This window comes from Pseudopipra pipra, chromosome 3 (assembly GCF_036250125.1).
Source record: "Pseudopipra pipra isolate bDixPip1 chromosome 3, bDixPip1.hap1, whole genome shotgun sequence".
Classification (NCBI taxonomy): Eukaryota; Metazoa; Chordata; class Aves; order Passeriformes; family Pipridae; genus Pseudopipra; species Pseudopipra pipra.
This window is the reverse complement of record NC_087551.1, coordinates 50340237-50354826: the sequence shown is the minus strand read 5'-3', so window position 1 is coordinate 50354826 and position 14590 is coordinate 50340237. Positions and strand designations below refer to the sequence as shown.

At 41.3% G+C, this 14590-nt stretch overlaps 1 protein-coding gene across 7 annotated transcripts in view; it reads right to left on the bottom strand.

The window, feature by feature from the left end:
* Positions 1-14590, bottom strand: part of SASH1 (SAM and SH3 domain containing 1) — a 542727-nt gene that overhangs the window by 32038 nt on the left and 496099 nt on the right. For all 7 annotated transcript variants that reach the window (XM_064649068.1, XM_064649070.1, XM_064649072.1 and 4 more), the window contains exons 8-9: positions 14397-14498; positions 216-348 (exon numbers count right to left, since the gene is read on the bottom strand). In XM_064649068.1, the coding sequence (XP_064505138.1) occupies positions 216-348; positions 14397-14498 (235 nt within the window). The remainder of the gene's footprint in view (positions 1-215; positions 349-14396; positions 14499-14590) is intronic.

The following is a 14590-nucleotide window of genomic DNA, read 5'->3' as shown; positions in this document are numbered from 1 at the left end:
CACATTCTAGGTTATCGCTTTCCTCCCTCCACAGTCTTAAAATTCAATTACTTAGGACATGCACAAGAGACAAGGTAGTCATTCCTACCATCCCTCCACTTGAGCAGGGATAAACACTCCACCCCTCCCTCCCCCAGCCCTCCACTTTCTGTCCCCTCTCAAAAGAAACATGCATTCACACATGCAGTTTTAACCATATGCACACTGCTTTTTACCTTCTGTGCTGGGTTTTTTCATTTCTTCAACTCTTATGAGTTTCTTCCTGACTCTGCGAGTAGAATTCACCAGCTTGTGCAACCTCTTAAACTTCACCGATTCCTCTGTTTCATCATCGGATTGTTCTCTTGACTGGCAAAGAAACAAAGGGAATATTAATAAAGTAGTAGTTCCACGGCTTGCTCCTTCAAGTTAGCTCATCTGCTGCGTTTGTCAAGGCAGCTCTGTAACTGATGTTATATTTTCAGCCCCAGTCAGACAGAAATATTTAAATTACTGAGGGTTTTCTTGTTTTTTCTTTTTTTTTCTTTTTCTTTTTCTGAAAGCATGACATACCATTTTGATTTCTAAATCTGTGCAACGTAAGATCCTAGGCATTGAAATGCATTCCTGCCCTTGTCTTTCTTCACATGCATTGTGTAATAACTACTTCCACGTCCTCTCTCAGTGCGTTTCAGGCAGGGCTCTTTCCCAGGGCTCTTCTTACCATACCAGTTATGCTCCTGTGGTTTAGGTCAGTCCCTGGTCTGTCTGGCACCTCAGAACTTGCTGTTTAAACCTGGTTATAAACAGCTTCTCCAAACCGAAGCTCTGTCATTGACGACTTCTCTTTTTTTCCCTCCAGTCTTCCCAGAAAATCAAAAACAGCAGCACAAGAAAGGGATGGGAAGGAAAGGAAGGAGGAGACCTCATCTGCCTCACTCACAAACTGCCACAACTACAAAATATTCCCTTCCTCCTCCCTGCTCCCTACACTCCTCCTGAAGACTCTTGAGGCTGGAATTAAGATGGACAGAGCATTCCTCCAGCACTGACCAAGGGAAAACTCTGACCTTTTCAGATATACAGTGCAGTCCATATTCCCCAGCATCCCGTTTCGTTTTGCATCTGATCCAGTATGCTCAGTTCCAGCTGTTTTCCCTCAAGTATCAAACATTACAGAGACAAAAAAAAATTCCCTTCTCTCCAGCAGCAGTGACACAACAAGCTGAAACAATCCATTCCTTGTGAACGAGAAGACGACTTCGATTTTCGAGCCAGATCCAATGTTCAACGTGCTACTTCCTCTGTTTTAATCAGTTCAGAATGTGGAAAGTGGTGGGGGGAAGGGCAGGGAAGGGGAGAGGAGAGGAGGCCAACAGGGCTCTCCGACTTGGCCAGGACGACCCTGGCACCATGCGCTGCTGCACATTCCTGCACACAGCACAAGCTCCAGCTGGAGTGCAATATGGATTGTATACCTAACTCTGTTTTCACCCACGGTCCCAGCCAATTTGCCGCATTCCTAATGGTCAGCTTTAAAAACCCTCATGCAACTTCCTGTCAGTGCAGCTATCTGGGTTTCCACAGTGCACTCATCCTTTTTTTCACCTTCTCCTTAATTAAACTTTTTAAAAAAAAAAATTCCCAACAGATGCAAGCCAAGAAAAAAAGAAAAAAAAAGCCACTCTCTTCCCAGCAAAAATGCTGTCTGCTTATCTGGAGGATGAATAAAACAGGCCAAATATAAAAATGCTTTCTACTTTTCTAGTGCACTGAAATATCAGGATGTGGTAAGAATGGTAGATGCCACGGGGCAAGACACCAATTAGCAGTTGCACAGGTACACTTTCAAAGCACAAACAGTGCCTAATGGAGCCAGGGCAGCTCTAAAAGTCTACCTCCCAGGCATGCACTGCACAAGGGCCCCAGAACCACACCACAGCAAACTTCAACAACTTTCTGCAAGGGCACTACCAATTACTGATTTCCCACAAACCTTGTGTTACTCCAAAAGAAGGAGGGATACCAAATGGATCACATATGGCACTAGAAATAGCCATTCTGTCATCCAAGAATTGCATGAATGCATTTATTATGGGTACGAACTGGCTAGGTAATTAATAATCCTCCTTTGGGAAAAATAGGGCTGTAAAGAACCAGGCTTGCTTATATCAAAGTAAATTAAGCAACAAGATGAGCATTAATTCAAGGATTATGCCTGGGACAACGTGGTGACACATCAAACAAGACAGACATTTAGATAAGATGATGAATGGATTATTGACCGTAATCAAGAAGTTCAGTCAAGACTTCTTGGGCTATTAAGTGCATCCTGGCAAGCGACCATCATGCATATTCTGCACTCAAGATATGTTTATTTTAAACGCAATTACTCTAAAGCATTGCTTTCCATCATTATTTTTCGTACACCCATGGTTTGCAGACTACTGCAAGTTTGTGAAACCGTGAGCTCCGTAAGACTTAGAGAACGGCTCATACCTGGTCCTCCCACCAAGGACTTCTAGTAGGACTAGAATAAACATCTAGTCCTACTTTTGCACCACTGATATCTGATAAAGAACTGTGCCCCCTCAGGATTATGAAAACTCAACAACAACAACAAAAACTTCTGCAATGTCTGACATTTGCATTCACAACTACTGCAGCAAAAGCAAGTGTCAAAATAGCCTCAGTGCAAGGTACTGACATCAGACCCCAGCAGGTAGTACAGAGAGTGCCCACCATACTTCAAAATACATAAAGTCCCATCATAATTAAGTGGCAGTTGGTTTTCCCTGATGCTTCTGGACTCCTGGTGTCCTTTAAGCTGGGGTCCTCCACCGGCAGCAACAGATCCTGCCTATCACCGGTGCTTGGCCCAGATAGGCAAGAACAGCTCATGTTTTATGGGTAGATGAAAATACAAGATCACTCTCTCTCTAGCAGCCTATTTCCTATCATATCAGGTAGTATGTGACAGACAAATTTTCTACAAAGAAAAAGGATGGCCAGTAAGTTTATGCAAAAAGGTCTAAAAATGTCAGTGACTACACCGGTGGTGCTGCTCAGGAAACTTTCTTGTCAAATAATGCTGACTCCTTGAAGATAAAAGCATTTTCAAAAAGGGTTACTTTTTACTTGCTTCCTGTTTTTGAAACATTTTTTTAAGAAAGGCCTTGAAATTATCAAAAGTTTCCACTTTGGCACATGGGAAACAGAGCTTAATTTTCCAGCTCAAGCAATGCTTTCTTTTATGGCTAATGTAAAGCATTCTGGCCATAACTGACATATTTGGAAATCATTGAACTTCGACGCTTTGACTTCCCTGACCCACACCACCCTCCCCTCTTTCATGGGACCGAATTGCTTTTTTTGGTAGCTGTCCCTGACTTTAGATGGGAAAATCACCCCAACGTCCCCAAAGCGTGGCAGACTGGGCAAATGGCTTCCTGGACAGCTTTAGCAGCCAGGCCTTGGCACAGAGCTTAGATGTAGCCAGCTGCCAGACCCCTCTTGCCCTCTTCTCCCTTCATGGGCACTTCGGTGTGCTGCAGCACTGCAGAAGGGTAGACATGGTAGAGGGGATGATGCGTCTGCAAAAGGCTCAGCCAGAGGCTCTCGGCACTGGAGGAGTCCATGCTGCACCCCCTCTGCCAGTGCCTCCCAGCCTCTGGCACAGAGCTGTCCCATCAGGCCAAGCCTTGGCATCATTAACGCGCTGGTAAAACAGCTAGAGCCCCTCCATCTCCCCATCCCCCTGCACACAGCCCAGACAGGTCTCTCCCCATGCCCTCAAGGGGAAAACAAACGAATTTGCAGTACTGCAAGCAGGAGCAACTTAACTTCCATCTCCTCTGCTCCAAATTTTTCCATCCGAAAGCCCATATGGCTCAACTTTTAATTACTTTGGCTAATGCTGTATGTAGTAATTCTGTGGTGAATGCTAACGTGTTTCATTTCTGGTTTCCAGGGCAACATTACATCAGATTGCAGACAGCTGGCTTCCCAGCCTTAAACCATAACAAACTGGCCAAAGCTGATGCACAAAAACCTCGCTGGTTGAAAGAGAGCGCAGGGCTCGGTCGGGCTGCTGGGGACCCGGCAAAGCCTGCAGGGCCCCCTTGGCGGGGCTGGCTGGGCGGAGCCGTCTTTCCTCGCGCTGCTTGGAGCAAGTGCATCCCTGCATCTGCAATGCTCTCACGGTGCGGAAACCCGCCAGCTTGGAGAGCTCGGCGGCACAAATGTGCGAAGGACTGCAGGGAAACAGGGACTAAATTAACAGCATCTGGAAATACCGAGAACTGCATGCAGAGGACTGTAGCCACCACATACCACATGGCTGGAAAACTACAGAGAGGCCAAGGCCCATCCCCACCGCCCAGCTCTTCGTTGTTAACTAATGCAGCCACAAACCTACGAAGATGCTCTCAAATCCAAGAGAAATCAATCCCCTCTGCTACCTCTAGCATCTCTTCACCTTGGAAAACTCCCTACTTGCGCACTTCCAAAGGCCACGCTTTGCATCATCTCATGTAAAAAGCCTTATGTTCAGGAATAAATAGGAAATTAGCACATGTACTTTGTCATTCAAGGAGCTCTCTACAGTTCTGCTCCTGGCTCCCTCTTTGCTTTTTCTCCCACTTTTCTCATGCAGCTCTTTGCTGCTGCCTGCTCTGGAGGCAGGGCACATGCCTTGCTCTGCTGCTTTCTAACATCCATCCCATTTCACGCACCACTGAAATAACAATCCTGACCTCCCTCTTTGAATTAGTGCTTCACAAACACACACACACACACAGAGAAAACCAACATTTATTAGAGTACTTTGAATTAATTGGCAAAATGTAAACCAGAAGTAAGTAGCTAGCTTTCGGCAGGACTATGTTTGGAAAGGCTTCAGGGTTATAGCAACAACCCTTAAAAAACACAAAATAGGCAAAGCCTTCTAGCCACGACCCAACAGAAATGTGTAAGAAATGCTAGGACAACATCCAGTTAAAGCTATTATAACTGATTAATTTGCTTCAGCTCCATAAAAAACCCCATACATGAGCTGTGGGAAGCCATTTGGAGAGATGTTAAAATTTTACAATTCACTTCATGCCCAGTAATATATTGTTCAGCCTCAAACTGAAATCTCTAGGAAACTTTCCATTTAAGAAACAAGGAAATCTCTTAGTATCTGATTAAGCTCAAACTGCAATTCTTTTTCATTATTAGACAATTCTTGTTCATCAAAGTGGGGCAAAAACCTCATTCAGACTCATGGGCTTAGCACATCACATTCCCCAGTCCTGGTTAGCTCACCTCAGAACTACAAACTATACAGCAAATGCAAAGAGACTTTACTGTTCCCTTCAGGAGACGTGGCTACACGTGTACTTTCTTTTTTCTAACAGGCTTTACATCTGCCAAAAAAACCAACTGTTCTAACCTATAATTTTTTTTTTATTTAAGATGCCTGGACAAAGTCAGAGACAGGAAAGTAGAACAGAAAAGAACTTAAAAACCCAAGGAAAGGAAAAAGAGAACTGAGAAAAGCTATGCATGCTGTGCTGTGCCTAAGAATAACCACAAAAGCCTTTTCTCTTTTTCCCTCTCTGAAACAGGAGACACATCCTCTCCACATCATGCCACATGCTCAGTGACTTACCAGCTTCGGCATTTACAGGCCTAAAGCTCAGTTTCGAGTATTTTCCCCTGAGTCCTCAACTGCTGTCAGCTTCGTAACCCTAAAATTTAGTAGCAGACACTTCTTCTTAAGTATTGTATTCGCTCTGAATCCTGCACACAAAATGCCTCTTCTCTGGAGTTACATTATCAGACACCAAACTGGCTCTGATTCCAGAGCTGAATATGTAAGGAAGAAAAAAGCGTGATGCTGGACTCAATTAGCTGTTTTCTGCTCACTGATTGATTCCCCCAGTTACTCGCTAGCTGCATAACTTGCAAGAAAGGCATAAGTCATCAGCTCTAAGCAAATCTTCTATTCACCACAAGGAAAAAAGGGAGTGTTGTACATGGCAAACAATCCCTGTTTTCACTGACGAAGGCTTGCTGACCTCTTGCTGGCCTCCAGTTCCTTAATTACTGTCTATGGAATTTCAGTGAAAGAAAAAAATACAGAGCATCTCTGCAAAGCCAGGATGAAGACTGACCCTCAAACACTACCACTAGAGTGGAGGCTGTGTCTATAGGAAATATAACTTAAGCCCTTTACCAGGCTTTTTTTATTTTCACTTTTTAATTATTTTGACAAAAAGCCCCCCTGAGAATTTCCCTTTATAAAGGGCTAATTTGACAGAAAAATAAACCTTGCTTAAATGTTTTTTAACTTAGTGAACTTAGATACATTTTCTGTCCTTTCCCCTTGGTTTCAGTGCTATAAAAAAGAACATCACTAAGAACTGGAAAGGCAAACACCGTTTAATTCAGAAACCCCAGCCTCATCTAGAATTAGCCACATTGTGGCTTTATGAAGCACTGTAGCATGACTTTCAACTTCTCTGCCTAAGCTGGGTTCAAATCTTCCTTCCTAAGAAACAGACTCTGAGATGCTCTAGTCTTCTCTTATAGTCAACCATATCTAATCCCAAATCTAGAGACAAATCCAAAATTTGGACATTTATTCTCAGAGCACAAGAAAACATGGATCAAACCCACCACTAATTAGAAGCACTGCTATCCAGTGGTGAAAAGCAGTAGCAAAGGCATATCACAACAGCACCCTCTTTAAGCCAAGAAAAGATTCTCCTTTCTCACGACCATGCTATCGATAGCCAGTTAATCTGAATTCACTCCAAATCAGTCATATCATGAAACCATAGTGCGACTAAACATCTATTTCTTTTGGTGACTGGTTGATTTTAATGAGCCATCCAGTCAAATATCCTTTTTCAATTTCTCCACCTTTGTACTAGTGACCATATACAGCTTTTATACTCCCTAGGGGTCATGTAAGCTAGATTTACTAGTGTGTTGTAGCTGGGTTCTTATCCTTGAATTACTTCAGCCCCAAAACTCTGATGTAAAGCTCTGTGGAAAATTCTAAGCTTCAGATAAAACCAGCTAGTGTTCTCCAGTTTCAATAACATACCAGCCAACATCAAGTGAAACATGACAGCAACTTCCTTGAAATGTGTCCCAGATTCCCTTAAAAGTTCATGGCCATGAGTGAAACTGATCTAAGTTTGGGGCTTTGCAACTTGAGTGTGTAGGTTTTGGGTTTCATTAAGAAAGTTTCACAGACATCTAAACCTTGCAGAGGGTGCTTATAGAAAACTGTGTGAAGCTCAGATGTGATAATCTGCATCATATCGTGATGTTGCAGATAACGCTCTTCAAATATTTTAAGAAAATTAACAGAGGTTATGTGTATTCTTTTGCAAGAGCATGAATTGCAAGGGCTGTGCAAGTCTAAAATGTGCAGTGTCAGCCCCTCCCAGGTAACCATGCCTGGGTTCAGTCTGTGATTACTTACAAGAAAATCAAAGGAACATCCAACAGCTACTTTGGTGAGAGATATATTACACATTAGCTGGTGACGACACTGCTTGCTGAAATTAGTGGGAAATATTTGTCATAAGTAACGAGAGCATGAAAGTTGAATTCTCCCAGGAGGTCTGTCTTCATACTAGAATAGCTGCTTAGGCAAATTCCTCTCTGTTAACTGTTTCCAGGTTTTAGTTTAATTTTGAGAAGTACATTGCTGATATTTGTATCTGCAAGCCAAACACACTTCCACATGGCGAAGCGCTTCTCTCACTAATTAATTTTAATGACATTACAACCATACTCATGTACCACTTGTCATAGGTATATGTGGCAGAATGAAGCTCTGCATTACATTATTTCATATCGGTTACAATATAGCATTCTTTTCTAATTCTCCTGCAGACTCCTCTACACATGGAAACAAAAGTCTTTAACAAGGCTCTTTCAACTGAATCTTGTGTTTTGGCAAGGCTAAGAAGGTCCAGGGAGAATCCCTATTCTTTGGCACAGGCTGTACTATTAATGAATGGAGTACACCACTGGTGCTGGAAACCCACCTCTGGACATCTTGGAAAACCAAGGGTGAAAGAGCAATACATGAAATACAGCAAAACTCATATGAGAGAAAAAAAGGAAAAGAATGAGAGCCCTTTAGTACAGGGTGTAGTAACTTAAATTACATTCTTACAGTATTTTCAAACAATCAAAGTGTTAATGTTACCCTCCTAAGTGTGAGGAAGGAAACTTCAGCATCAGGGAAGGGGAACAACTGGTAAATGACAGGAGCGCAATTAAAATTTTCTATTGTACCACAAGTAAAGATTATTCAGCCTGGGTCTGCCAAATAGGGCAGTGAAACACACAACTTTTGAGACTCCTAATTCTTGAACTGAGCAAGGCTTTGTTCCAACTTAATAGGTCTGGTCTCAGAAAAGATGGGGGCCACATTATGGATTATAGCATCTCCTGCTGGTTGATGCATGGAGAACAGGAAAAAGCTGGTACCACCACTCCCCACCCTCTAGGTAATAAGCAGAAAAATTAGGCAGCTCCCGAAAGGCAAAAATGGTATAAAAAAAGGTGAACTAGTATGTTGGAATGAATATTAAATTAATTTGCCTCCCCCACCTCCCATCCTCCTCAAATACATGGCCAAACATTTTGCAGCAAAGTAAGTCAATAGGGCTTGTCTGAATGCAATCAAAACAGAAGTGGTTATGAACATGCTTAATTACAGTCATTGCCTGAGCGTTACCATAAGCTCTCTGAGTCATGACAGAAGGAAGATTTTTTTCTCAGAGACCTTATGACAGACTAACCACAGGAGCAACTCCTGCTGGCAGCAAGCAGGAGGTTTACTTGGGCTACATTAATGCCAACTCCTCAGTACAGTCCTGTGGTGACAGTGTTTAGTCCCACTAGGGAAGCACACTTAGCTAAGTTGTACCTGTCAACAACATGGGCAGATGTTGAATGGTAAATAATACTTAAAGAAGTGATACAGTTTTATTCCTAAATAATTTGCAGCAGTTTCTTCTGCAAATTCTAAAGCGTTTTGGAAAATTTCAGACTAAATAGGTAAAAACACTTCTTGTGTTCTACAAAACCAAATACACATTGCTGGCCTCTTGCTTTGCTATCATCACTCCAGAGCACTGACCTGACTTTATGTTGTGTCCTGGGAACTGTAATGACAATTTGCATCTCTCTCATGGAGGTTTTTATGTTACTACATCCATGGGAAATCCCTTTCTTACGCAGGGATAGAAAGAGGGGAAAGACTGTAAAAAATATGCTGTAATTCTTCTGCTACCAGCTTTCATCAAGAGATGCTGGACACCATCCCTGTGATCAGTGGAGAAGGAGGCCAGCCAATGCGTCCCAGGACAGGTTCCCATGGTAGGCACACAGTGTGGGAATTTAGCACGAGCATTCTGAAGCCATGTCTTACTATAGGCTCTTTCTTCATCATAACTGTTACTAAGCACTGACAGTATTATAGGAATTTGTGCAGTAATAATAAATACACCATCCAATAAAATGAGGCACATCAGTGCCTTTCAGGAAGTCTTAGCAGAAATTGGGTCACTAGATTCTTTGGAGCAAAGATGAAAGCTCTGCATTCATTCACAGCCATGCTCAGCAGCAACTCCCCTCTGTTACTTGAAAGAATATGCAGGGCCTGGAGGCGGGAAACAAGCACTCCAAGAAGAGAGAAAACAGAAAACTATCCTCTTCCACTATTTAGCCTTTCATGGAAAATGGTAAGTCCTGGGATAACAGCAAAAACAGGGGTAACACTAGACTTTCAAAATGCCCCAAATATCCACATTGCTTCAAACTAAACACTACTGTTTCACGTAAAACAAACCTCATCATAGCCCAGTCTCCATTGATACCCAATGCTGATTCCCAATATGCATCAACTTTGAACTTAGTTCTAACAAATTTAACTGACTATACCAAAAGAAGGCGTTTTTCCTGTTTACATTAACAGTCCTGAATTACAAGCAGTAATAATGTTAACAAATGAACCACTAAACCACTGAAATACAGTATAAGCCTGAATAACGTGGATTTGCTGTAATTACACTTAGATTTACTCCTGAGGTAATGCATGCTATGGAAGTTATACTGCAATTATTTCTTTTCTTCTTATTCTTCACACTTACAAAACAGAACAGTAATGACTACTGTGAGTCAGAGATAATTCTATCAGACTTAGTATTTTGTCAGAGTCAGGATTGTACCACGGCTACAATCCTGGTTCAACAGCTTCAGCATCTCTTGGATTGAAAAGACTACAACTCAAAGTCCATTATCATCTGTTACTCTGTCTTTGACACTTGAGGAAGACGTAAACACAATTCTGCACACCCTTTCAACTTTTAGCCCCATTTAACCACTTGGTAAAAAAAAAAAAGTCTTCAGGAAATAATAGCAAGAACAGGAGCAACAAATGATCATCTCAGTCCAGCTAGAGGTGTTGCTGTGTGGACTTGCTGCACCATTATATGTTAAAAAATGGATCAATAGAAGATGGAAAAGAGAGGCGACATAAGGGGGAATTTTCCCCACCATCGGCCTCACGGCAGATAACAGATGTGCACAGCATGCTTCCAGGTCTGCATCACTGCTGCCACTCTGCCCAGAGAAAACAAATGAGGTGCCAGTTTCCTACTGGTAGTATAACAGTCCTGGGAAAAGAGGTGTTGGGACACTAAAACAGCACTGCCCATCTGCGGGCTGTATTGTTGGAGGGAGATGCTGGTTTTGTTCTCTGCACTCATAAATATTATGGCCTCTCTCCTGAGGCTGCTCATGGCACTGAGGTGGTGTCAGACAAGCATGGCACAGCTCACTGCAGCACCTTTCAGGTGAAGGCCAGCTATGCTACATGGAAACTCGCGTTAATGAGCTCTGGATGGCTGAGCATTATCTGCTGATCAAAACCAAAAACCAGAAGCCAGATGAGACCAACTAACCAGTCTAGTCCAGAGATAATTACAACTTCATTCAACTTGCTTCTACAGAAACTGTCAGTGAAGTTAATTAGTGGTTTGTGTCAGTGGCAGCACATGTATGATACACACTTCTATCACAACCTCCCTCCTGCTTCTCTCCTTTCCCCCACTCCCACATGAAATATAGCAATGGGTACAATTAGTCTTTTAGCAGAGGGCACAGGAAAGGATTTATACTGACTTCTCCTAATGTTGGTCCTTCAAGCTGGGCTGGAGCCATACCAGCAGGGTTCTGGGGATGAAGCAGCCCTATTTTAGATGAACTGAGAATTTCAGCCCCCAAAAGTCATCAAATGTGCTTCTATCTTTAAGAAGCATAAAAGGCACCTCAGTGTAAAGAAAGAATGTGATACAATTTTGAAATCCTCTCTTTCCCTGGACTTTCTGACTCCTGAGGACAAATAGGGCCTTATCTAAAATCCAGAAAGGGATCCATTTGTAATCTGCACCTGCTTTACATCCCAATGCTTGGCACGAGGCAATGAAAGCCTGTCTAGTTTTACTGTGAACAGCCTTCATTCCAACAGAGATGAAACATAAATATTCAGAAATAATTTTTAAGAAAATGATGAGGCATTTTAGACCTTTGATACTTCTGACTAAAAAGAAAAACAGTTTCAACTGCATTCCCACATTAGCAAATAAATAACACACATACTTTGTTGCGAAACAAGGGGACCACAGTCGTGAGACTGAAAGCTACAAACTGCTCTAAAGTGGCAAAGAACCAAGTCACCTACTGACTTGGCAAGACCTTTATTTGTTTGTTTGTTTCTTAAGAACAAACAAACACGACACACAATTAACAGCACAGCAATGACATGGGGCTGCCTCCCTTGGGATACTGAGATGATGACCCTTTTACTTTTGAACCCTTTGTGTTTCATCATTAGGGTTCAGTTTTGTTAAGGATATGAAACACAAGTTTCCATTTCCTGATACAGTAATTTAAAAGAGGAGAACCTGGAAAACAGAATCCTCAAATCAATCTTTAAAATGAAAATCTTTAAATCAACATGAGTTATGTTAGTTATAAACACATAATAGCTATAAAAGTTTTCTTTTAAAAGTGTTTTTTTCCTAAAAAGGAAAACTAGTGATATATACCCTTCAGATACTATTTTGTAGGGGGCTGTTCTTACGCTGTGGGCAGAGCTGACTTGAAAGCAAAGGAGTACTTAAAACCTTGAAACACTCCAGACAATCTGCTTTCATTTTTTGATTCTCTCATTGCTTAGATTCTAACTTGTTTTTGTTTTGTTTACAAAATGATCAACTATGATCACATTGTTCCATTAAAAACTGCCTAGTAACAATTTGGCCATGCGACAGAAAAGAAAATAAATTTAAAAAAAAAAAAAAGGCAAACAGAACCAGAAGACCCATTGCCCAAGAACTTTGAATTCAAACAAGAAATGTTCATTTCAGTGACTTGTATTTCCAATTGCCTTTTGAGGTTATAAGGCAGCAGGCTACCTAACAGTATGCTTTTAATATATGGAAAACCATCTTTGCTTCATTGCCTATATAAAATGAGTGGGGTAATTCTGAGATTCTGAATTCATGGAGTACAAATCACAAAAATGGCACTGAAACTCAAACCATTTGGCAAAGAAAGGGCTTGAAAACAGAATTAACTTTGCTTGTCTCTAAAGCTGGTAATTTCAGATTAATAGAGATGTCCTTAGGCAAAAAAGTCTGCGTGAACACACACCCTATTTCTAGACATATCTGATACTTTCGTTTGTTTTTCCCTCTTGTGTGTCAATTACAGCCCAAAGTCTTTCACTCCAGTTAACCCTACTTTCATTCTTGTCCACAAAAAAAGAAGTCAGGCTGAATTTTGCTCTAACATGAAGTCTCATTTCTGCAGATGATCTGCTTTTCTCTTGAAGGCAAGCAGTTTCACAGCTTCTGTTAAGGGCAACCATGACAAAAATCAGGAGCAAGGGCAAAAATCTTGAAAGGTATCTACAAAGACTGAATAGAGATTCCCCATTGAAGTTAACAGGAAGATGGTAAGATGGTCCAAATACTACCAGAAGAGCAGAGAGAGGCAAAAGACCTCTTGGTTCAAAGTGCAAAGATTCTCATTCCATTAAGGAGGACATACTGAATCATGTTTGGTCCTCAGAGATATACACAGCTTTCAGAAACTTCAACACAAGTATAAACCACTATCAGAAGATTTAAGAGGGAAATTCAGTATCCTTCTGAGATCTGACCATGGCAAATTAGAGTTTGAGGATTTTATGCTATAAGTACCTTGGGCAAGGGCCTCAAGAAGGGAAAGTTCAGGCTACAAATACTAATGAGGAAAAGATCAAGACATCTTTCAGCTGGCTAAACAATCAGTCCAGAAGAGCCAGGATCCTTCCTTCTCCATTCTTTGCAGATTTTTGATATATCAGAACACAGTATAAGGCAACATCAATTCCCCTCTGCTCCAATCTAACTAGAGATGGGTGTACTTTCTTGAATATAAACAAGAAAATCATTCTCTACCACCAAATATGTTAAACATCTCATAAAATGATATAGCATTCCTTTTTTCTTTTAGGGAGGAGAAGCCAACAGTCGGCTGCAGTAAGCAGGAAATTCCATTGACAATAAAATAAATAAATCAATCAATGGTCTCAAAAGCTTATGATTCAATTATATGGGTTACATGGAGCTTGAATTTGACAGCTGAATGTGTTCTCTAAGATTTATCTGTGAACTTTCAATTAGAGAAATGAAGTGGAATAAACTACTCGGTGAAAATGAAGATATCTGGAAGGAAAAATTAATTAATTCAGTATGGCATGACACAGAGACTGCCTGGTGCCCATAGAGAAGCTACACAGCTCAGAAGTAAAAAGAAAAGGGAGGAAAGCTGCCTTACTTCTTATGGGCCTGGCAAAAACTGCAAACTCTGGGCTGTGACTTTCCAAATGCAGAGATAGAAGTGCTTGAAGGCAGCAGGCAGCTAGGACTTAGTCAGACCCTCAAACAGAACGTATCAACAATGGCAAGAAAAGCCTGAGAAATTCTACTTGTGAATCAGCAAAGTGAAACTTTGCTCTAAACAACCTAAACCCCCTTCTCTGTGCATTTTGTAACAAGGGGATTTTTGTCTTGTGCTTCAAAAGCTCAGTGACAAAGAGCTAGATTAAAAAAAAAAAAAAAAAGAAAAGAGAGAGATTATACAATAAGACTGTTGAAGTCCATGACAACAGAGTTTGAAGATTTAAAATGCATGTTGAAGATTTTCTGCAGACAGAACATAGCATCACTAGATCAGTGATACATTTGCTATTAAGGAAATCACCAGGTAAATCAGGATATTTCTGTGCTTCAGTGAAAGAATTTAAATATTAAATGATACTGGGGAGCTATATCAGAATGACAGGTACTTACATTACAATTGGAAGAGCCATCAAATGTTGAGTAAGAACCATCAGGCCATTCTGTAGGATCTACATTACTTGATTGCCTGTGCTGGGCTTCATACTCCTTCAGCTGAAATTTGAAAAGACAGAGAGAACATTTTCCAGTGATAAGAAGATATCAATCCTCATTAAATAGCAAGAATTAATTTAATTTTATTTTTC